This window comes from Aulonocara stuartgranti (assembly GCF_965226115.1).
Source record: "Aulonocara stuartgranti genome assembly, chromosome: 22".
Taxonomy (NCBI): Eukaryota; Metazoa; Chordata; class Actinopteri; order Cichliformes; family Cichlidae; genus Aulonocara; species Aulonocara stuartgranti.
Genome location: NC_138957.1, coordinates 18,439,603 through 18,463,374, shown reverse-complemented (window position 1 = coordinate 18,463,374; position 23,772 = coordinate 18,439,603). Strand labels below are relative to the sequence as shown.

General features: G+C 42.1%; 1 protein-coding gene across 5 annotated transcripts in view; it reads right to left on the bottom strand.

Annotated features, from left to right (window-relative positions):
- The window catches only part of elmo1 (engulfment and cell motility 1 (ced-12 homolog, C. elegans)), a 102,870-nt gene that overhangs the window by 9,859 nt on the left and 69,239 nt on the right, over positions 1 to 23,772 (bottom strand). For 4 of the 5 annotated variants that reach the window (XM_082522357.1, XM_082522360.1, XM_082522359.1 and 1 more), the window contains 2 exons: positions 16,671 to 16,807; positions 798 to 961 (listed from right to left, as the gene is read on the bottom strand). In XM_082522357.1, coding sequence (XP_082378483.1) covers positions 798 to 961; positions 16,671 to 16,807 — 301 coding nt within the window. Of the gene's footprint in view, positions 1 to 797; positions 962 to 11,704; positions 12,138 to 16,670; positions 16,808 to 23,772 lie in introns of those variants that run through there. The other variant, XM_082522361.1, reaches the window with a different exon arrangement.

Below are 23,772 nucleotides of genomic sequence, written 5' to 3'. Positions count from 1 at the left end.
TGAAGGACGCAGCAATGAATTGGTGTGTGCTAGATTAACCAGGAAAGTGATTCAAACCAATCTGTTAAATATGATTATATAACAACTTTTGTGCAACTTTCTTTATTTTGTGTTGCTTTTTTCACCGGGTTTAATTGCTTACTAAAGTTTGGTCTCTACCCCTCCAATATTGATTCAATAAGCCCTTGCCTAAGGCATTGTTTACTCTTCAAAGGGACAAGCTCTCTTGATGCAACGATTTTTCAATAGTGCTACCTACTCCATTAAATACAGGCAGGACAAAACAATGCTCTTCATTACCGGACCTGCATCATTGAATGAGTGATCTATTACGGGCTAGCTCTCCGAGCACAGTGAGCAGGAGGGTCATTAATGGAGTATTCATTTGGAATACCTTTTGCAATCAATTTGAATTTTATGTATATTTTCAATTACAAGAGCAAAGCGCAGACGCAACCTGCTGTGGGCCAAGTTGGAGATCAGGAGAAAAGTACTACAGCTATTTGTAGACACATATTATGCTCTCATGCACTTCCATATACCAGCAGGAATATCACCTAGCTGTAGTTTTCATTGTTTTCAGAGTGGCTTTTCCTGCAAAGCTCTACAACATGAATGAATAAAACATTAGTAGCTACTATTCATATTAAATAAAGCATTTGGCTGCTGCTTTTGAGAGCTTTGGTGTAACACTTCAAACAATATAACCCTCTGTCAAATGCATGCTTTTGTAAGTTTAGAGTTTATGCAAAAAAACAAAACAAAACTCAAACAAAAAAAATGACTGCATGACTCACAGGATGGGGCGGGACTGGAAGTCTTCCTGATTCATCCTTTCTGACTGACGTATCTTCAGGATCTCTGTGTAGCTCAGGTTCTGCAGGCGGCTCTTGAACTGGTCCAGGGAATTAGGCTTGGCAGTGAGTGCTCGCATGATCTGCTCCCTCACCACCTGCATTACCTGCACAGCAGAGCAGAGAAGCAAAAGAGCGCAAGATGAGATTATAGAGGGTGCAGGAGACATAATGGGTGAAGACAGAGAGCGTGTACTACATCTAAAAAGACACAGGAAGTCAAAATCACCCCCCTGACTCTAACCCCACCCAAATTTTAGGCTCAGGGGAGCGTTTCACTCCAAAAGGTTTTATGCCTTTTATTTTTTCCAGAACTTGAGCTTCTAATCCAGTCTGGTTCATTGGGCATCAAGTAGAAAAAGAGCAAAGGAGATCAGTTTAGCAGTGGGTAGTCGAATAAAAGTATCGTATATCGGGGAAATACATGACAGAACTTGTTCACAGTATTAAAATTCAGCTAAAACCAGTTTTTTGGAAATGGGTGCAGAAGCGTGATAGGAGTGCTCTTCAAAGTCATCAAAAGCATTTCTGGATTATTTATTTTAGAGCATCTGCACACTGTCTGAAGTGAGCAATGACAAAAGAGACAACAGAGCCAGATCAATAAATGACCTCTTTTAACTGCTCGTGCAATAAAAATGAAACGCAGTAATTGACGTGTTGGTGTGCAGCACACGCAAGAAAACTCAAAAAAACACACGCAAGGAAATTCTCTGACAAATGAAGAGCTTACACAAGTTTCTATCATGACATAACAAAAGTGCCAGAAACCATAAAGAATGGTTAAAATCACACAAAAGCTAGGACGAGTAATAAACCAGGTTTATGACAGTAACACGCTGGCTATGCATATAAAAGCTCTTCATCCTTCTCTAGTCACACTGAAGCATTTTAGAAAATGAGTCCTGTGCTCAAACACTCGATGACAGCTGCTTCCATTTAACAAGTGATGTGCAGTTTGCATAATTAGAACGTTAACACTGGTGCGATCCAAAGATCCTGAATTTTCTTGATCTGCGAACGCATTTTCCCAACACACGAAAAAGGAATCTGACTGAAAACGTCCTGGAAAGTTTCAAACAGAACTTTCAAAAAGAGAGCAGCTTTCATTCAAAAACACTTTTTACCGTTTCTCTCTGGCTAAGCACTGCTCCTCCACTAACTGGAGATGATGTGACGGCAGATACGATGACAGATCAACTTTGTCAGAAGCGCCGTTTGAGCCTGCAGATGCTGATTCGCTAGATTGAATCACACTGAGGTGATGCAAAGAAATAACGTCCGCCTTCTGTTCTCTTTGATTTGGCTTGATCGAGTGCTTAAGAGCACACTTGTTTCCAGCCTCTGGAGACGCTTTCTTACAAACTTTATTAAATTAGGAGATGATGAGAGTTTGAGATCATGTTTTGTGCTAACACGTGCACAGAACAAATGGATACTTCTACATTCGTGATCGGTGAAATCTTTCAGCTTCCCATTCTTAACAGCTATGCCAAAACCCAGCTAAGATCCCAAACATCGTCTTACGTAATATTATTCTTGTTTGTTTTTACTGCAAAGCGATTACTCATCAACTTGCTAACCTGTGGCCTCACACTACTCAGATCTAGGGGTGAGGGCATTAAAAATAGGTTGGACTTGGTGAAAGTGTAGCAGGCACAGAATAAACCCCAGCTCGGCACCAAAAAACAAAAACACTCCAGATGACGCAGGCGATTGAAGTTAATCCTCTTAGATCAGAATCAGCAGTACTCTGTGTTAAAAAGCATTAAGAGGAGGCCTTGTGGGGAAGTTGGAGCAGCTCAGCAATATTGCCAGAAAAAGAACTTAACCCATGTCTAATTCTAGATCTGATGGAGTCTCGTGGTAAAATGCTGGTATTAAGCTTTCACCACAAAAAAGTATTTTTGTAACCGATTACAAACTTTAATCTGGGGATTAACTTTTGGAATAAAATATGTTTGGAGGCGGTAATGACTGACTTCCAAACTAATGGGCAACAAATTAATCCTGGGAACTAAACACATGCAAAAAGGTGACAAGCACGGAGACAAGGAGTGTCAGGAGGTCAGAGAGGGAGTTACACAGAGCCGCAAGCACACTGGCAATGTTACAGCTGGCCTCTGAAATTAGTACATTTAAGCGACCAGATATGACAGGCCATTAGATTCCTCTGAAGAATCACTTACAGAGCTGAGACTTTGACCATATGCAGTGTGATTCATTTACAAAGCCCAGACACAGACTCGCATTAGTGGATTTGTGGTTTTTCTCTAATATAATCCAAATCTAAGTGGCACTATAACTAATGCAAAACATCAACGACTGTACAAAAGTGCATCCTTCAAATCCCCCCTAACGGAGCGCATAAAAGCCAAAATCAGGATCTTTGGTTGGTCACAAAGAAGCTCCATACTGGATGAAGATAAAGCCCATTTATGCAACGTATTGACCTCATTATTTCATTTTCATAACAATCCCGACAGCTGTGCACGAGGGCTCTTTGAAACCAACATGCTCACTGAGTAAAAATGTTATGATTTACTATATTTAAAAAGAACTGCATGGACAATGTGGCTTCTTCTAGTGATGAGATATGAATCTCTTTACTAACTGATGTGCAGTAGTGCAACATGAACAGGCTAAAAAACGTAAACGCCCCCCCCCCCCCCAAAAGTGTGTCCACTAGAGGGCGAGTGTTGACGTTTTCCCTCTGCACCAGTCGGGACTAAATTGACATAAATCCATGCACATCCATATTCCCACTGTTGGATGACTTCTCCATCTGTTTTTCCATGTCCTGTCCTCACCTGTGCATCCTCATAACATGAATGCCATATTTTCACGAGGTGAAACAGGCGTCCAGGTTGTGACAGGTTTACAGCACCCCGAGACTGCCTTTTGAGCTTCAGCCCCTCACCCCAGCCTCCTCCTCATCCTCCTCTTTGAGCTGAAAATTGCAAATGGATGAAGCCACAACTTGCAATCACGCTACCAGAGATTCATCACTTCTTTCCCCTACTTTTAATCACACCCTCACCGACTTCCCCATCATTTTTTGCACACACACGCCTATAAAAGTGATAATTAAGCCTAAAATGAATTTATTTCCCCATTAGGATTACAAATGAGGTGTCAGGTTGCCATTAAGGAACATTATGTCACTAAGAATCTTTTTAAAAATAAAGAAAATAATAAAACCGTGACAAAAACAGTTGCAGTTGGAATCTGGAGTACACTGAAGACCACCCCTGAAATGACGTTTTCTAATCTTCTTGTCACCTGTAGCCTGCTTTCTCACCTAATCTCAATCTCCAGGGACAGACCGCCATCCAGCTCTGGTGTTTCAGCCCAGCTGTCTCTGGGGATTGTTCATTAATATGCCTTGTTTGCAGTCATGTCTTCACCGGGAAAACAATTCTGTTGGCCCATGTGGCTGCTCTGATGCTAATTAACACTGCGAATATTCATCACATTTAATACGAACACATGGTCCTTTCACAACAGGGCATTATGAATATTTTATCTTCATCCTTCTCTGTTATCCACCGATTGCTCAGAGAGCACCTTGGCAGAGGTGAGATGACGTCAACGCTGAAACAAACTTTTTACCGCCTGAGCTGAGAAATCCTCAGCACCAAATTTAGGCTCCGCTTTTGGAATGGCGTCATCTTAAAGTACACTTTAGATGATTTAAGTGGCCAATCGTTCATCCCGGTCGTCGCCTCTATCTTTATTTCTGCCTCTCTCCATTTTCCCCCTCATGCACTAATCTATTCTAGACAACAGTCAGTGATTCTTACTTGTAGCTCTTTGCAAGAGAGAAGTTGGACAGCAGAGCAAGAGTTGGCAAAAGTAATTAAATGCTATCCCATGAGCCATCAAGTCCATGTAATGAAGAGCCGGCCACTGACGCGTCTACCACGCTCCCATCTCCTCGTCCTTCTCCTTTCTTCTAGTCGGCTTCTCCATCATCGGCCGGAACAAATTACCTTCCCCCTCTCAACGACCAATCGACTGTCACCGCCGTTCCATTTGCCTGAGAGATGCTAATGACATCATTTACCAGCTGCCAGTCAACTGCTCACCCGCCACTCACGCCTGTGTGGTAAAAACTGGAGATTGTCCTGGTAAGACTTTGGTGGGCAAAGTAACAACGCAGTAATCACAGAATAACGACTTCGCTGATAACTCAGTGAAAGCAATCAAAAAGTCGATCTCACACGTTGCCAATGAGGCCGTAAATGAAGAAGACTAACCATGCACGCTTGCTCGCATACAAAAGGAATGTACGCCAGCACGTGTTTGTGCAATAATTATCTGCGCATACAAGTTCATTCCCGTCAGATTTGGGGTTTTTAAGTGACTAGCAGAAAAAAAATTAATAAAGGGGATCATTCATTACATTTCTCCTCCCTGCAACGATGTCCCACATTCAGTAAACAATTATCTTCTTGAGAGCTGACCATGATGTCATTGAAAGTAAAACAATGCCACAGAGATGGACATTAAAAGATGCCCGTTTCTTATCACGCTGCCTGGAGAGGGGAGGTGGGTACAGTTTGTATTAAATTTAAAAGCTGATAAAAAGGCAGAGTTTAAAAATAAAGAAAAAATATAAATCTGTATGTGGTTGAAGATTTATAGGTAGGATACGACTTACATCAAAGCTGTAAAACATCCTGGGAAAAAACATCAGTATCGATGATGCAAGCTGCCTAGTTTATTAAATCCATATTAAGACGAGCTTCCTTTGTGAATACAGACATTGTTTCACTCTGGTTTCTGTTTCCGAAATCATAGTGACAGTAATCTTTGCCAACAATGCCAAATGTGCGGTTTCTTGCTCTAACTCAGCCCTGCAGCCTGTGTGAGAAGACGTTTGGGGAGGCACGACAAAACACAGATCTCCGTCTGACAGGAGTCAGACAGCACAAACACACTGGCATAGTGTTGTGCTTTAACTGCTTCGCACTGGTCTGGAGCACTGAAAGCTTGAGCTGAAACAACGACTGCGTGCTAGCTGCTGTCAGTGGCATACATGTGCTGGTTACAGAGGGGACAACTGAAAGGAACTTGAGAGGATATATCTTTAAATATCAGTAATAATTATCATAACTGGGATAGTAATGTTCCCTTTGTGCAAAAGTCTCAAGTCACCCCTCATTTCTTTAAGTATGGAGGAGGTGATGAGAGAGTCTACAGCCATCTGTAAAACATGGTGGAGGCACCGTCATGGTTTGGGGCTGCATTTTAGCCAGTGGTGTTGAAGATCTTTCATCAAAAGTGATGAAATTATGAACGCAGAAAAGTACCATTGGATTTTCCACCATGCAATACCACCTGGAAAGCCTTTGAATGGCAGTGGGTTAATTTTTCAGCATGGCCCCTGACATTTCAATAAATTGCTGCAGCCATTTGCCATTTTCCTGGCAATATCTAAAGAAATAAGGGGTGGCAGAAGTCTTTTGACAGTACTGTATATAAGGAAAATATTAAGAAAATCACTGGAGTTACCTTAAACAAACTGCTCGGCAACAGAACAACGAGGCAGTCACAGCACCACTTCAGCCTTTGGTTTTTCTTAGACTCTACTGACAAACTTTGTCGCGGCTCTATGTTAACTCTGCTGAGAGGATAAGGCGCTAGTCTCATCCATTAAAATTTCAATCATATGCCAAACCCCCCTACAGCTGACATGCAAGGAGTCATGATATCTGGGTATTTCAATGAAATAAAATAGAGTGGTACGGGGTAAATGCAACTTTAAAAGCGCAGGGAAAAGCAGCTCCATTCTCTTTCAGTCAATGCCTCGGGGACCTATTTGACAGCATTACTGCACCACAGAGAAGCACACATACTGTACTGTAGGCAAAACACTTCTACACACTCCCAATGTGCACATTTAAAGTGCACATACGCTGCTGTATTCCTCCTCTCCCAAGCATTACTCAGTAGGAGCAAGCACCACTAGCGCACACAACAATTAGTTGAGTAATTAATGGAAATTCCTAATATTTCCACGTACCCGCAAACCACATCTGAAGACCTTCCTTGCATCGGTTCTAGTCTTCCTTCCACATGAGTGATGCTGGGTCGACACCGGCTGTTGCTGTTGGCTGCTGTTGTTGCCATATTTAGAGGGCTAGCAATGCATGCTGAGACAAACTGTCAGAGGAGCTCTTTTTCAACAACCAGCTCTGTGTGAGGCGCAGCACAGCCCATATGGATGACCGCAGAAGAGAGTCGCTTGGGAAATCGCCACTCACTGCAAGTCTATCAAGAAATGCTGATGAAAGCCGAGCGCTGACCTTGGCTTGTGTACAGCGTTGCATTAATGAGTGTATTATTATGACAAAGTTGTTGCTGGAAATATGAACATTCTGCATTAATTGTCCCACAGGCGTGAGTAAATTGGTGGTGATTAACAATCTCATCAAGGACATAAAATCAGGTATTATTTAATTATATGAAGTAATGCATAAGGGGGGGGAAAGGGCCTAAGAGCACTCGTTCATGCATGAATGCTGGGTAGACTGAAGTTGTCTGGAAAACTAAATCACACAGCTTCCCCATTAATAATGCAACCAGCTCCTACTTAGGCCAGTTATAGAGCTTTTACACTAAAAGTGCAAGTTTGGCACTGTACAGAAAAGCATATGGAAGACGCTGCAGAAGCCATGCAACAGCAGTGATTTTCTACACACAGTGGGATCCAGACATTGTCAGGACGTAAAGTTTATTGCGCTTCACTTAATTTAGAACGGCGGTGGAAAAATTGATTTGTGCAAAACAGGCTTTATGCCATTACGTATGCAACCACTGTCTCCTGATGCGGCTTGAATAGAAATTCTCACCTGCTGCAGAAAATATCAAATAGAAGGAGGAGAGCAGAGAGCCAAAAAAAACAAAAGAACAATATGAATCCTTGTGCACATGATTTGCTCTTGCATATTTAGTCCAAAGTGGTAATTGCAATCATACATCTTGTCTTTTTGTTGTCGGCAGAGGAAAGTGAGGTACTGAAAAAAAACACCAGACAGAGAGAGATTCTGGGTTTGTCTCCTTTTCCCGCACACGAGTATCAATCCGCAGACAGAGGAGGTGCTTTAAATTAATCACTGATTCAAACTGTGTTAGATTAAAACGGGATAATTATTCAATATTAATTACAGGGCCTTCAGTACATATGCACAATAAGTCTCACCCACACACAACCAAAACCTTTTCTTGCAAGAAGACTTTATATACTGCTGACTGCTGGGCACACACACACAGAGACACACAAACACACATAAATAAATGAAGAGATAGATAAATAACCGCATCAAAAGACAAGAAAACTGGAGTTTACTCATCTCTTCCCCTGCTGATTTTCAGTGTGTTGTTGTTGTGAAGATGAGACAAGACTATCTCTATCCTGACACAAAGCAACAAAAACAGCAACAACAAAAAAATGTTAGCTCTGCATCTCTGCCTGTGTAGCTCAGATGGTTTGATGCTAATGACTGATGATCTCTCTGGTCTGATTAGTGAGCTTAGCTTTGGTGTTCTCAGTGTGAGTGGGCCAACGTTGCCTGACATCAGAGATACCCCCTTAGGAACACACACAGTCATGAAAAACTAATGTACTCATAAAAAAAAAGAACGAAATCCCAGCGCAGAAACACAGCTAAGCATCCGGACCGTCCTCCTGCTACAAACTCAAACCATGTGGACAACAAAAGCACACACACACACACACCAAGCTAACGCAACCTCATGTGCTCTGTAGAAAGACTCAGACACAAATACGCCACTTTGCTGCGGCGCATTTACAAACACACATGTGTGCGCTCGCTTTCACGTGCACCCAAAAAAGCAAAAACAATAAAGAAAACCTTGTTAAGGGAGTGGGAGGTGAAGCAGCCAGGCAGAAAGATATAAATAGCCTGTCTGAATTCAACAATAGAGGTGGTGGTGGTGGTGTAGGGGGAGAAAGGGGAGGGGTCAAGAGACACGACTAAGGAGGAGGAGGAGAGAGAAAGACAAAAAGAAATCGAGGGAAGGAAAGAGGAACGTAAACATCTGCAGAGTTGCTGAGGTACGTAAAGCCAGTGTGCTATAACAAAATGAGGAGGGGTCTCGCTGTGGGAGAGGAGTGGGGGAGGTGCCCTTTCGCCATCAGACGTATCATTTCCATACAAAGCCGGACAGCAGCGGTCACAGTTGTTGGCATATTGATGGTGGTGTGTGCGAGCACTTTTCACCAACTGTCCCGAGCCGCTTTCTGGAATCCAAACATGGCACTCGCCCAAAGCCTTCGTCACCTGCACTCACAATTATTACTGTCACATCACTTCTGACTGGACGCACCGGCACCCACTCGATTAATCAAGTATGCATGCATCTATGGGAACCTTCTGGCAAAGTGAAAGAAGTGTCCGCTTGCTAAAGAGCACAGTCAGAAATCATTTGCATTGATTTGCATTAAGCGGCCTTAGCTGATCTGCACCATTAAATAAAGCTGAAATAGTAGCTAAAAACCACATTTCTATGTTCTAAAAAAGCAAGCGATTTATCAGGGTTGGGCTGATGAGAGACTCTCTGAACTGCAGTTACAGTACCAAGGGCTTTTGGGGATTGCTATGTGAATAATCCCACTTGGGATAGTCACTCTTCAACATGGCTGAACAAAGCAGATTATCTACTCTCCTCTATATCACCACAGGCAGGAACAGAAATGTCAAACACCAATAAAAAAAAAAAGGAAAAGAGGCTTTAGCTGAAGTGCTACCTTCACCACGCTCGAGGTCTCTCGTTCAGCTTACTGATCACCGATAACCAGACACATGGATTTCGTGATAGAGCTCGGCTTGTCACTTAGAGAATACAATCATTAACAGGGCTGAAACTGCAAATAAACATTTCCAGTATTGATTTAAAGTAAGACATGCAATGCTTTCGTTCTGAGAATTGATGACTTCAGAATGAAGCTCGATCCAGGACGCAGCTGGCATAAATCCCGGCCCTGGCAAGAAATACTCTGGTAAATCTAGAGTGGCTCAGTATTGCATGTTTATTTTAATTGCTCAAAAAAAATATGACAGAAAATTGAAATGTAAACATATAAACAAGCATGATTTAAGGAGAATCCCACACTGACTGAGCGTATTTTCAAAAATATAGATGGACTTTTAATTGACTGTTTCATGCTGTGTGGGAGACATTTTTTTTGAAGTGCTTAGAAATGTGTATTGGTTGTAGTAAAACCCTTTTACTTTAATCAGTCATTACCAAACTGGGCCGCAGACTAAGTCGTGACCCTTGATTGTTCGAGACAAATTTCAAACACATGCCTCAAAATTCAGATTGATATCTCAGCGTGTTCACTAGTTACAGGAAACCGTTGTAGAAGACAGAGATTTTTCTTAATTAAATGAACAAACAAAAACCGACTGGGAAAATGTACAGTTCCCTGAAAGGGTCATGTCGGAAACATGTGTGTAAAATCAAACATGCTGATCTATCCATTATGGCAAAAACCTGTGAATAAAGAAGCAGCTGAAAGATGTTAATACTACTGATTTTATTTCTCTAGCGCCAAATCACAACAACAGTTAACTCAAGGCACTGTAAGGTAAAGACTCGACAATAATGCAGAGAAACCCCGAACAAGCAGATGATTCCCTATGAGCAAGCACTTGGTGAGAGTGGGAAGGAAAAACTCCCTTTTAACAGGAAGAAACCTCCAGCACAACCAGCCCATGGGAGGGGCAGCAATCTGCAGGAACCAATTGGGAGTTAGGGGAGGGTAGTTGGGATAACATGTCAAAGTTTGATGATTTGCTGCAGAAAGGAAGAGGGAGAACTACATCCTACATATAGCATTGGTGTACATTAGCACCAAAAAAGGGCAACAAATCCTAACATTTAAGAGACTTCAAAAAGCGTGATGACTTTAACAAACTACCTAAAGTATCTAGTTCTCGATTTAACTTCAGTTAGTCAGCATATTAATTTCACTGATTAATCATTTCAGCTTTAACCTCAGCAGCGTATAGTTCACCCGACAGCTAAGATGCTATCCATCATCACAATAATAGGGTGAGCAGCACAACATGTGACCGCAATCCTCTCTGCATTGTGTCCCAAACAAATAAAATCAGGTACTGGCAGTACTGCACAGACGCCTGCTCTACAGTCTGGGGCTGACCTCGCTCTAATCCTGTGTCAAACCCCTCTGGCTAAAACACTGGTTGAAGCTCATCCAAGGCTGAGAGAGACAGTGTGGAGTAGAGGAGAGCAGTAGTAGTGGCATTGAATTCCTCTGGTGACAAACAGTGGGTGTTGGTAATGTGGAGTAATCCCATTCACAACAACAAAACCCAACCCCCAACACACACACACACACACACACACACACACACTCACTCGAACAGGAATACAGATGATGCCTGGAGTCTAATGGGGGGGTAGGTGAACAGGGAAATGTGCGCATGCAGTGTAAGTAGCTGTGGGTGTGAGCTTATAAGACAGATTATATTTGTGTGACCGAGTGTGTGTCTGTTAATGAAAAGGATGCGATCTGGGTCCCGGTCTAACCTGTTTACGCCTCGCCGAGTCTACATGACCCCATCTGTCCCTCCCCTTTTCTCTGCCGCTCTGCCCCGTCCCATCTTCTCCATCTATGCCTGCCTTTTCTACTCCTTTCCTCAATCTCTCCATCCTCCGCCTCCTCCTCCGCATCCAGGCAACAACACAAACAGTCCCTCTTCCTCCCTTACTACCACCTCCCCTCGCCCCATCCGTGCAGGCTAATTGCAAACCAGCCTCTCTTTCTCATTCTCATTTCCATTCTTAGTACTTACATGTCACCTCCATGGTTCCAAGCGTGGTGTGATACTCTCCACAGTGGCTGACGAATCCTCGTGCTTTTGCCAGGAAACGGGAGTTTTTAGAGCTCAGCGAGAGAGGGATGGACGGACGGACGGACGGAGGGAGCAGATGGCTCCTCTGAAGAGCAGTCAAGCTGACTGTGGACAGTTAGCTTTAGCGTTAGCCACAATAAGGGGAGACTTGTCTGTCAACACAGCTTGTGTACCACCTCCGGTTTGCCTTTTCGAATCTGTTTATCCTACTAAATCAGCTTTCCTGCTTCACTCGCTGTTTCAGCATGTTCTCTTTAATTTAAAAATAAAAAACCCTGCCTTCTTCCCCTTCATAAAACTTTACCCATCTCAATTCTACTATATTTTTGCATGCCTCTGTATTTGCCTTCCTCCCTCCCTCTGTGACTCTAAGAGCATCAGCCAGGCTGCTCTGCTTCACTTAGGTTGATCTCGGGGCTTATGCCCTGATTGGACACACGCCACGATCAGAGACACCAATCGTGGTGCAGCAAGTGGATCACATGATAAGAGTGTGTGTGTGTGTTTGTCTGAGAGCAGTTTGGACGAAGAGGGAGGGAGGAAAGGATAAGAGATGGGGAGAAGGAGGAGGAGGGGTTTTGTGAGTGGCTGCAAGCCGCTACATCACTGAGGGATTTTTTTTCCCAAGAGCCTGAGCAGAGAGAGAGAGATGAAGGTGTTTTTTTCCCCACTCCTGTGGAGAAGAGGAGGAAGAGGAGCGGCGCACAGCACAGACGTTTGGATGAAGGCACGACAGGCAGCTGTACAAGACAGTCTCTGATAGATGCTGTCGCACACACAAACGCAAGCGTGCACGCATGCACGCATGCACGCATGCAGCACAGTGGCTCCATCTTACCGACACAGAGCCAGAGTAGTGCAGCACAGCAGAGGTAATTGAACAGCGGTTGCTATGGAAACAGGGGAAACGGTTGCTGACGGTCGGCGCTGTGCCCTGGGAGCATCAGACTTGCCTCTATTAAACATACATACATCATGTACTCACAGCACACACGCCTTTATGCTCTCATGTTTTGTCTTTTTTTTTTTTTTTGAACATCCAAAAAACCAATAAGGCAGAATGTACAGCTGCTCTGCAGTGGTGCTGTGTGCACGGGCTTAACCGCCATAGTGTTTTAAGCTTCTTTTAAGCCTTGTGCCTTTGTCTTAAATGAGCTTAAATCCACAGTTTGTGTGTGTGTGTGTGTGTGTACTGGGCAGATGCTCCATCGAGCGTGAAGATGCAGCCACTGAAAGAACCATCGAGATTTACTCACACACTTCACATCCAAACGTAGACAAAACCTGACCAAGGATTTTTTTCCCCCAACAAGTATTCAGCACTTCAGAAAGCTGACTGCCTGGCAAATGTAGAACCTACAGGAACATCTAGCCATATGGGAACCTTATCTAAAGTGGACGCCCTCAGAATTACACTTGACACATGGAATTATCCACCCACACATCCATGCGTCCTCTCCAAAGAGGATATACCCTCCTATATACTGTGTGCACATTTGGAGCTGTGGCACACATCTACACACTATAGGTACGGGCTGGTCCTTTTATAGCACAGCCATATCTGCTTGTTCAAGAGAGCGTACCTGGGCTTGAATGTCTGCTATTTACTTATTTATTTGTGAAAATCATTCCTTCATAGGCGATAAAGACAAACGGCAACAAAGACTGATAATCTGCATCCATATACTCCACATCACTCGGCAGAGCTGCATGTGAGAAAGCAAATGTCTGACTCATTCACACGGCATTAAATGGTCTTTACGCCGTGAGCTGCCTCGTACACAAAGTTCATGCAATGCCTCATTACGTCCATGAGAAAATAGCGCAGGTAGCCAGTGGCCATTATGTTTCCTGCCTCCTGCACTCTCTGCAAGAAAGCAGCTGAATTAAAGCAGGACATATCTAGAAAATTTGTCTCTGGCCTTCTCCAAACTATACATTTTCTTGCTCCTTTACTCTTCATTTAAAGAAATTCTCCTACTCTTACTCCTTAAAAACACAGGCAATAATAAAAACAAGACATTTTCCAAATGCTAATACCATGCCTCTTTGCAATTGGCTGAATTACTGCAGTAGATCTCTCGGTGTTAATGATCAGCGGGCTCATGTACTGAGACGTTTGTCAGAGAGATACGTTTAAAACATTCAAAAGGCTTTTTATGACTTTAAATGTTAATTTTTTGTGATTTGTAATTTTCTTTATTGCCTTTTAGCGATATATTGGATAAACTGCTTCCACTAAATTGTTTCGTTCTTGTTCAAAGTATCACGTTCTGATTTTAAACTGAGCAAGTTGAGACTTTGCATTTAAAAGGATCTGAGCTTTCCCAGTGTGAATTTTCCTCTTCTCTATCCTTTTGCTTCAGCTACAGATAAAAACAAAAAACTAGATCGTTTTTTACCAAATTAGGTAGAAATGACAACTTTTAAATATCATCAGGTGGGGTAGATGTCTCAAGGCTTCCTTTTAAGGTCATAGGGGAAATAAGCAGAGGATGCAAGCACTGACCTCCACACGCCCCATTTAGCTGACACACAGTCCTTGAGACCAAATGGTTTTACTATCAACAGCTACTGCTGAATTTCAAAGTCATGCGCAATGAAAGACGAGGCTGGGGAGGTAAGCATCTTCTGTCTCTATCAGTTGAAACTGATTCTAGCTTCAAGTGAACGATGTGAAGGGAAGGGGACTGGGTAACAGGATCACTAGCCAGTTGTGGTGTTACAATAAGTGTCAATTAGGAGATTATTCCATCACTCTGTGTCTATTATTAAATAAAGCCCAAGTTTCAGTCTATTAGACAATCAGGTGACATAACAAATCTCTTGTGTAACACTGAAAATCACTCATTTTCCATTCGGTTGTGAATGGAAAACAACAGCAGGACAATCACGCTGTCAAATTAACTGGAGATAAAAACACAGCTGCTGGTGAGCACATCAATCGACAGTAGGTGGCTTTGACATTTGCTCGAATGCTAAAAAGGAGTCAACAAGGTTTTTATTGTTTCGGTCTCAACACGGTGTCTTCCTAAAGCCTCTCGCATTGGATCAAAACAAGTCTGGAAACAACACAGACACATTTTCCATATCACTTCTCATTTCCTCTGTGAAAGTTGAACGTGAGAGTTTTCCATCAATTTTCCATCTGAACACCGAGTTACATTTGCGCTGACACTGAGACCGGCTTATGAAACTCCCACTGCCGTCTTCCATCATTTGACTCTGCGACGAAACACCTGAAGATGATGCAATTATTCATGCACACCAACTCCATTTAAATTCAACCAAAAACAAACTTTGAAGATATATTTCGGGGCCGCTTGAGGTCTGAGTTGACAGTTAGAGTGTCACCATTATGCAGCACAGTGTGTGTCTGCTTATGGTAGAGTGAACCACACAGCATCTACCCTTGGAGCTGAAATAAGGGCTGGTTTCTTCAGTGGTAAAGCTCGTACCGGTTTGGCATTTGACGTTGTAACGTAATCGTAACTTCTTTGATAAATTAGAGAAAAGACACAGAGCATCTGCTGTCTGCTACAACTGATGCCCAATTGACTTCACAACATACAATATCTATCATAAACACCTCATTACCAACACCGTCTGGCCATGCACCTACATAAATTTCCCGTGTGAGCCGATTCAACATTAGCCAGCTAACAGGAAGTATGTCATCTTCATCCAAACTCCACTGATCCCCAAATGAAGATGTAGGGCCTTTATATGGGCTCTCTCTGCCAACAGAGAAAGCTAATGTTTTATACCAGAACCAGAGCAGAACAATGCAGGAAAAATATTCCAACATGTGTGCAAGCTTCCTTTCTAAATCTGCGGCATCTTGTTTGAGAAATCACACCTTTCACATCCGTCACATCTTTCAGCCCTTTGTGTCTAAGTTTTATTTTACATATTACGAGAAATAAACGCATCTTAGCAACATTTACCGGCAGTGGGGTGCACAGCCTCCTTGTGTTCTCAGTTTAGCACTGGCTACCATCATCAGCCCCCACTTCACAGGACCTCAGGGGGTCTAAAAGGATATATGGCATTAATAGTTCACTGATATACTCTGAAGCCAGACCACTCAAGGCCTTATAGATGAGGAGGAACTGAAATTGAATCCTAAATTTAATCAGAAGCCCGTGTAACGACATCAGACCTGGCGTGATATGAGAGCTATACGAGGTCTTAGTGAGCAGCCTTGCTGCAGAATATTGAACTGAGTGCAACTGGGTAAATGTTGGAATAATGAGTATCACAAGAGCATGGATAACTGTAAAACTGCAGCATTTAGGTTTGTCATTTTTAAGTGGTGCGCTAAGTTTTGTAAGATGCTCCTTACACCAGATTTCCTCTTATTTAAATGAAAAAATCCACTTCTTAATCCCAGTAGGAAAATACTGGCGAAAGGCAGTGCTACCCCTCGGCCTCCAAGTAGGCACACCTGTGGTATCAGTTTCAAAATCCTCCTAGAGAATTGCATTCACAAGGATTTCAGAAAACAAGGTCAATGACATTCAAACTCATCTGAGATTTTTAGTAGAGGCATCTAGGGTATCAATTTGAAGCTCCTATGTCGCCTCTTTTTTGACTAATTGTATTCACAAACTTAGTCGACAATCCCCCATCAGCCTTTTTGTGCCTGAGGGGTAAACTAAAGAGGTCTCCATGCTTAATGAATAAATAGAGCTGTGCATGAACTTTGCAGTAATGATGAAATATACAAGCACACTTACTTGCTTTTTCCAGCTGTGACACATCTATGTGGAAAGCTCAGTACAAAACCAAAACCTAGGCCCAATAATATTCATGAATACTGTGATGTTTTGTCTTCATCTCAACCTTCCTGCTCCCTCAAAAGAAAGAAAGAAAAAGAACAGACACACACACGCACGCAGCATACCTTGTTGAAATCTTCACTTGTGGCTCTCATCTCCTTCCAGGTCTTGTTGAGCAGCTGGATGCAGATACAGAAGAATTCTTCAAAAGCGCGATCGTGGGTGAAGAACATGGGGTGGAAGTCATGGCAGTTTTCACTGGCTGTGGACACAAAAAATACAGATTCTTAAGTACAGAGGAGATAGCTCTAATCTGACTAAACCCAAATAATGCTGCATTTAACTAATAAAAACAAAGCTCAGAAACATGACATACATGACATTTTATATACAGTCTGTATGTGTGCTTGACCCTGTTAGCCGTTGGCCCCGTTTCCACTCTTTATGCTAAGCTACGCTAACTAGAAGACGGCTCAGGCAACATCTTTGATATCCTGACATGATGCCTGGCAAACAGCTTGTTTTGTGCAAATACCACAAGAGCGAATCATCTTACATTAGTCTGGATATTTTGTTTGTAACTGTGACTTCTGGTACCACTGAACTCATCATTAGATTTATAAATATTTTAAAAAGTGTGATCTTGTTAGTTAACAGATAGCCTCAGGCACAACAAAATGCCAAAGGATTAGCCAGTTGCTGAGCAAAGCAAAGGTGCATTTATTTTAACCCAAATGCTCCTTTCAATTAAGGACTGTGGCCTGAAGCTCGAGTCGAGACACCTGACAGAAGCACACTGGGACGGGCATCCCACACAAACAACCACGGCAAATAAACATCACTTAGCTAGAAACATTACAAATAAAATCATACACTAAAGGTTCTGCTTTACACTGACAAATGTGTCTGATGATCACAGAGACGCTTAAGTGTGAAAGCAGAATCATCAGGTTTGTGTATATTAAAGAGCCACCTTGAAAATAATGTAATTTCCACTAGCGACAGAATATTATGGAATATGACACACGGTTCATTAGAGAAAATCTAAAAAGCCTGATAGGGATTGTCTGCTTCAGCGTTGCAGACGTGGCAGGAAGTTGACGTGTTTATAAGGTTATTTCATTAAGAAAAAAAAAAGAAAAACACTACAGAGAAACAGATGCAGTTTCCCAATGAAGCAAAACTGCGTGTTATTGAAAATTTCGCCACTCATCAACTTCAAACACAAAAATGCCCCTCAGAGGCAAACTGTGACCTGCAAACGGCTCCAAGTGGACTACGTCGAGACTTTCCATTTTCCAAAGCCAGAGGTGGTTTGTTTTTTTTATTAGCGGCCCACTGAAGCATTTCAATCCTCACCATTTGTGCGAGAGCATGTACGAAATAAGAACGAGAGGGAAGAGAGAAAGCCGAGGCTCTTGAGTGCCCAAACCGCATTAACCAAGAGCTACAATAACAAGGCTTGACATTCATTTGAACTAAATTCGTCTCCCTCTCGTCTTGCTGAGATGAGTGGCGGCCCTGAGCCAAAGGTTGGTTCATTTAAAGAGTTTCAGAATGGAGCAGCGGGAGCACTCGCCCACCAGGAGCAGCCATGAAATTGGATGGAAGGGGTCAGGCTGCAATTGAAACTTCACAGTATAATGAGTGATGCCCTCAGCCCACGGGCACAGCGACCTGAGCCTTGATTTGAAGCGATAGATGCGAGATTAAGGGGAGGGCGAGAGGGGAATCCGGGGAAATGTGTTACCCGTGCCAGTAGTCAATCAGGAAGCTAATAGAGGTGAGCCAAAACAGATGCTGACTACCTGCTTAGTCTACAGTCTTTCTCTCGGGGACAGGAAAAAAAAAAGAGGAAAGAGATAAAAAAAAAGAAAGGACAGATTACAAAAACTCCCTCAATAATCAAGTACAGCCCCCCCCCCCCCCCCTTTTTTTTTTTTTAATCTGGCAAGGACAAGGTGTCGGGAAGGCTGAAGTTTGAAGTGACCTCTGAGCTAAATGGGTTATTTATTGATAGGACCAACAGAGCCCCAAGGTGCCAAGGTGAGGGGAATTACATGTCAAGGTTTATTCTGGAGATACAGACAGCGAGCTCTCTGGTGTGATGCTGCAGAGATTTGTCCATCTCTGGGTTTTGTAAAGCGTGCTGAGTCGAGGGTGGTTTTATTACCTCCAGAAGCACCGATGCTAAGGGGGGAAAGTAAAACATGGCACTGTGCGGATGGCTCCAAATGGTTATAAAGAGCGCCGTTATCCAAATGCTTACAGAATGCGGATGGTTGAATACAAACACACTTAGCTTAGGGTAAGTGGGAAAAAGCAAAACACCAAAACGTGCACTTTAAGATGCCGTTTAGTCGACATTAGGAACGAGCCTTAAATGGTTCTCATGCGACTGTAGCAGAGAAATGGCTGCGATCCTTAGTCTGTTCATTCGAATTTAAATACATCACGTTTACATATAGATGCTGTTTTCAGCTTTTTGATATTTGATTTTTTGACTGCAGAGTGCTGTAGTTCATATGGAGGGAAATGCTGAACAATTTAGTACTTCCCTTTTTTCAGCTAGCTGAAATGCCACTGAATCATTCTCAACACTGCACAAAGGCACTTAAAATTATCCACCTGAATGGAGCTGGAACTGTGTGAGTGCAAAGTCTTGTTGCCATGATTAGGTAACTAGAGCTTTAAGCCTTGCTAGCCTTAACAAACCTTTGTGTTTTTTTCCCTAACCAGAGCGGCGGTTTAGCATTTTTCTGAGTGACACTATGAACACAATAACGAAATGAAAATAGAGGCGCAATAAAACTGTATTGCCCATTATTCTGACTTAAGGGGCTATGCAGCTGAAATCGATGTACAGTAGTATTTAGCTTCTTGTTACTGCTCGTCTCAAATCATGCACACGACCTCGATTTGAAGCTGAGAGACATCACGCTGTGTGCATGAAAGGAGGAATCCATTAGAAAACTTCTTTCAGTGCACAGGCTGGCATTACTGACCTGACATTAAGGAGTACTGGTGAATGGAGCTACCTTTTAAAAATGTCCTTCTAAAAGGGGAAACCTGCAGAGTCACGCAATAAACTTTTAATTAAAATTTAGAATGGATGTTGAGAATACTCCAAGGTAATTTACTGAGAGACTTGTTTTTAGCTGTGATACGATCAGTTGTATCCATATAAAAAATAAATATACAGTAAAGATCGAAATTGTGATTTTATGTCATATAAGATCCACGTTTTAATCACTTACAATACTGCCTTGCACTGAGTAGCAAAATCAACTAAGATGATAAAAAAAAAATAAAACTACTCTCAACAGCTGCAAGTGAAATCAGAGCCGGGAATCAACGCGAACGGCTTATTTCAGTCTGATTTTTGACAGCAAACAGACTGGATCAAGCCTCCAGGTTTGAAAAGTGAAGCCAATGTCAAAATCTGCATTCATTCAAATGGCCAGAAGGAGGCGACTCTTCTGGTTGCAATCTAATTGATAGAAGTTTATAAGTAAACGATCCCATTTCTCACTTGAATTACGGCTCCACTAAGACGTCTTTTGAGCTAAGAAACATCTCCAAACTGCAAACTTTTTTGTCTAAATCTGAGTTAGAAATGATTATTCATGTTTTATTTCTTCTCGCTTAGATTATTGTAACAGTCTTTGTCTTTGTTTGAGCAAAAAGAATCTTCACCTCCTCCAGTCAGTCAAGAGAGCACATTACACCATTTTTACGCTCATTACACTGGCTTCCAGTACATTTTAGGATTCATTTTAAAATCTTAGTACTGACTTTTAAAGCTTTGAATCATGACGCTCCTGCCTATATTTCTGATCTTTTAGAACCTCGCAGCCTGAGATCATCCAATCAAAGGCTGTTGGTAGTATCCCGAGCACGTTTTAAAACCAGAGGTGATAGATCTTTTAGAGCGGTGGAATTCTCTCCCTCCATCTCTACGTTGCCTGGATTGTATTCATTCTTTTAAACATCATCTTAAGACTCACTTATTTAGACTAGCTTTTAATTAGATTTGTGCTGTATGTTTAATTGTACTGTTTTATGTTATTGTGAAGCACTTTTTGTTTTTTATCCTGTGAAGAGTGCTATATAAATCAATAAAGTAAAGTTAGTAAAGTAAAAATTTTCTTACTGAGTTTAATGTCTCAATTGCTGGTTTCAGCTCTTTTTTATTAAAGCAAGACGTTCATTTTCCATAATTTTGTCCCATTTTGAGTAAAATAGACCATTAAAGGGGTGACTCATCCACTCGTTGCTGTTTCAATAAAGCAATAGGATGATGGTCAAAATGCACACGTTCAGGGTTAAATTCAACCCCACAATTAAAAATAAAAAAGTAAAACAAATAAAGTCCAGACCATTACAACAACAACTTCCTACTTAAGAGTTCATCTGTATTCTACCAAAAAAAAACTGATTTTTGGTCTTTTTCCATTAAGAAAGTTAGTGTAAATTTCATATTTCAAGTAACATTTTACTCACTCTCACTCACTCTCACTCTCTCTCTATATATATATATGTATATATATATATATATATGTGTGTGTGTGTGCGTGTTTTGAAAGTACATTACACCATGAGTTTATATTTTGATGACTTTATGAAGACTCACATCATTGAACACACACCCAGATACTGAACTCTGCTTGTAGCTGGCTAAACACAGTCTGAAACAGCAGGGCGGCCGTGAACTCATACTCAGTTAAAGTCACAATTTATGACTCTTTCTGGCCAAGCATATGGGGCCACAGCAGACACTTGGAGTGATATTATAACCCAGCTCTAATGAGTATTCTTTGTCCTGTGTGTGTTTCATCCATCTGCATATACAGATGTTCAGTGCCTGTACCGCTCAGAGTAAGTAACAGGACACTATAATGGCTCATTTAAATCATGCTTGACCATATGCTCACATTGGTCAGCAGAACATTGGTTCAATACTTTTTTCAACAGAAAATGATGAAAGAGCATCTTTGGTGGTACAGATAGTTGCCGTGGTAGTGACTGATGCCACTTTCTTCCTGCTTGAGGCTATGCAAACAATTCTATGCTCTGTTTCAATCACTGCCTGTTAAGCTATTTTTTCCAGATCATTGAAATCCCGAAGAGAACCGGAAGCTCAGTGACATGATAGCTCAATTCTGACCAAAACTGTAGGAGAAACAATGATTTCTATGAACTGCGTCGGTACGGACAGACACCCTGACGTCCAGCTTAGCTGAAGGACTGATGAACTGAGAGAGAGTAACACCCATCACTGGCTAAACGTAGGTCTTCAAATTATTATTAAATCTGAAAGACAGAAACATCTGGGCATGCAGATAATGACCCAAAACAAAAAGCCATTGCTGTGAAAAACCAGAGAGGAAAAACAAGAAGTTCTGCAACTTAAGATGAGGCCCCTATAACAGCTTTGATCTCATTCAGATTAATGAAGAGACAGCGACAGCTGACAGACAAAATATACAAGAAAGAACTGAAGGTATAAATTTAGCTTTCAAGTTAGAATAGAAAAAAGAAGCAAACCAAAACAGCACGATACAAATAGAGACCGCACAGACTGGTTTGTGGAAGCCTCCGCTTTAGCAAATCAGTCTGCCTGCTAAGCGCAAAGCACTCACAGTTGTGTAGGTGCACTGGACCGACACATACCTGCTAATTAGTGCTAAATATAAATAAGTATAGAATTTCACCTACTGTAAAAAAAACTGGAGCACACACTTCTCGGACAGTCCGTTATTTCCAGTATTTTCCAGCAAGCCATTTATTTAGAAAACTGCATGAAAAATTCACCAGCACCCTAAACACGTTTTTTTAGTCATGAGGTTCAGTTCAGCGACTCCAATTAGCGGAGGTGAAACTTAGCAGACAGCTAATATCTGCAGATACCTGCGTCTGCAGCCACCGGCCACTAAAAAGATGCATAACCATTAAAAATGTAAACGAGCGAGTTATTAAAAGAAATTGATGCCCATGCAGCTGTCTGGCTACTGAGACAAGTTTTGTTTTTTTTCTGTACCAGGCTGAAAGCATATTTATTTCTGCTGTAAGCCTTGGCATTTTCACATCTCTGGCCCTTTGAGGAACTGCACTTTTTGACACGTCTGCATCGACTCTGCAGCTTCACAGGCTGCCACTTGTTCCTGACACGTTTTTGCTACATTGTTTTGCCATCTGTGTAGACGCACCATCTTCATCGGCTCTTTTTAAATCATCTATACCAATTGTAATAAAATAATAAGTAGACTTCTGGTGCTGTAGGAGCAAGTTTAGGCTTTTTGAATGAATTTTTAAAAGAACGTTGATATTTTTATAGTTCTTTTCACCAAAGGGAAAGCAATATTATAAAATACTGGAAAATGTATAATTCAGAATCACAACTCGAAGGCGTATGTGAACTTTTTTTTTTTTTTAACACTGCTTCAGTAGCTCATGGCCTGACTGATAGGATGTTAAAGTTCTGTCAGCAGAGAGGAGTTCAAAGCCATTGGCTGCAGACTAAATTAGACACATCGGTACAGTGATGTTCCACGACATCAACAAATTTAATCATGAAGACGAGGCCACTCAGGGGGCTCGGGCAGTTCTCCTCTCCTTTCATCCATCTTCTGGGACGTGGGCTGCTTTCAAGGGTCACTGTCACGTTCCTAAAGTGGACTTGTGTGCGCGTTTGCGTGTGTACGCCGCCATCACCCGTCATGTTATTAGAGTCCATTCGACATGATCGCTCCGAGGACTCGGTGACATCGGCTGAAAGCTAATTACTCAACTGGCGACCAAACAGATGAGTCGTGGACATGAGGGAGGTGACTAAGCATTTGCCCAAAGAGAATGAGCGCACATCTCTATGCATGTGTGAGAGGAAGACAGAGGCTGAATGCCATCCTGACATCTGTCAAGGTCTGCTGTGTATTTGTTTGTGTGCATGCGTGTCTGTGAGCGTGCACAAAGCAAGCACAACAACTCTCAGAGTCACCTTGCAGCTATGCCACATGAATACACAGCAAAAAGTGTCATCCCCACTCTAATTACAATACCAGCATGGCCTCATGTCCAACTGTGATGAGGGGAGAGCGTGTGTGAATGTGTGAATGTGTGCATGCGTATGTGTGTGTGTCCAGCAAGCAGCGTCAGCATCATCTTTCGGATCCAGTCACTGTTTGCGTGAGTGTACAGGATGCCAAAGCAGCAGGTACACAGAGATGC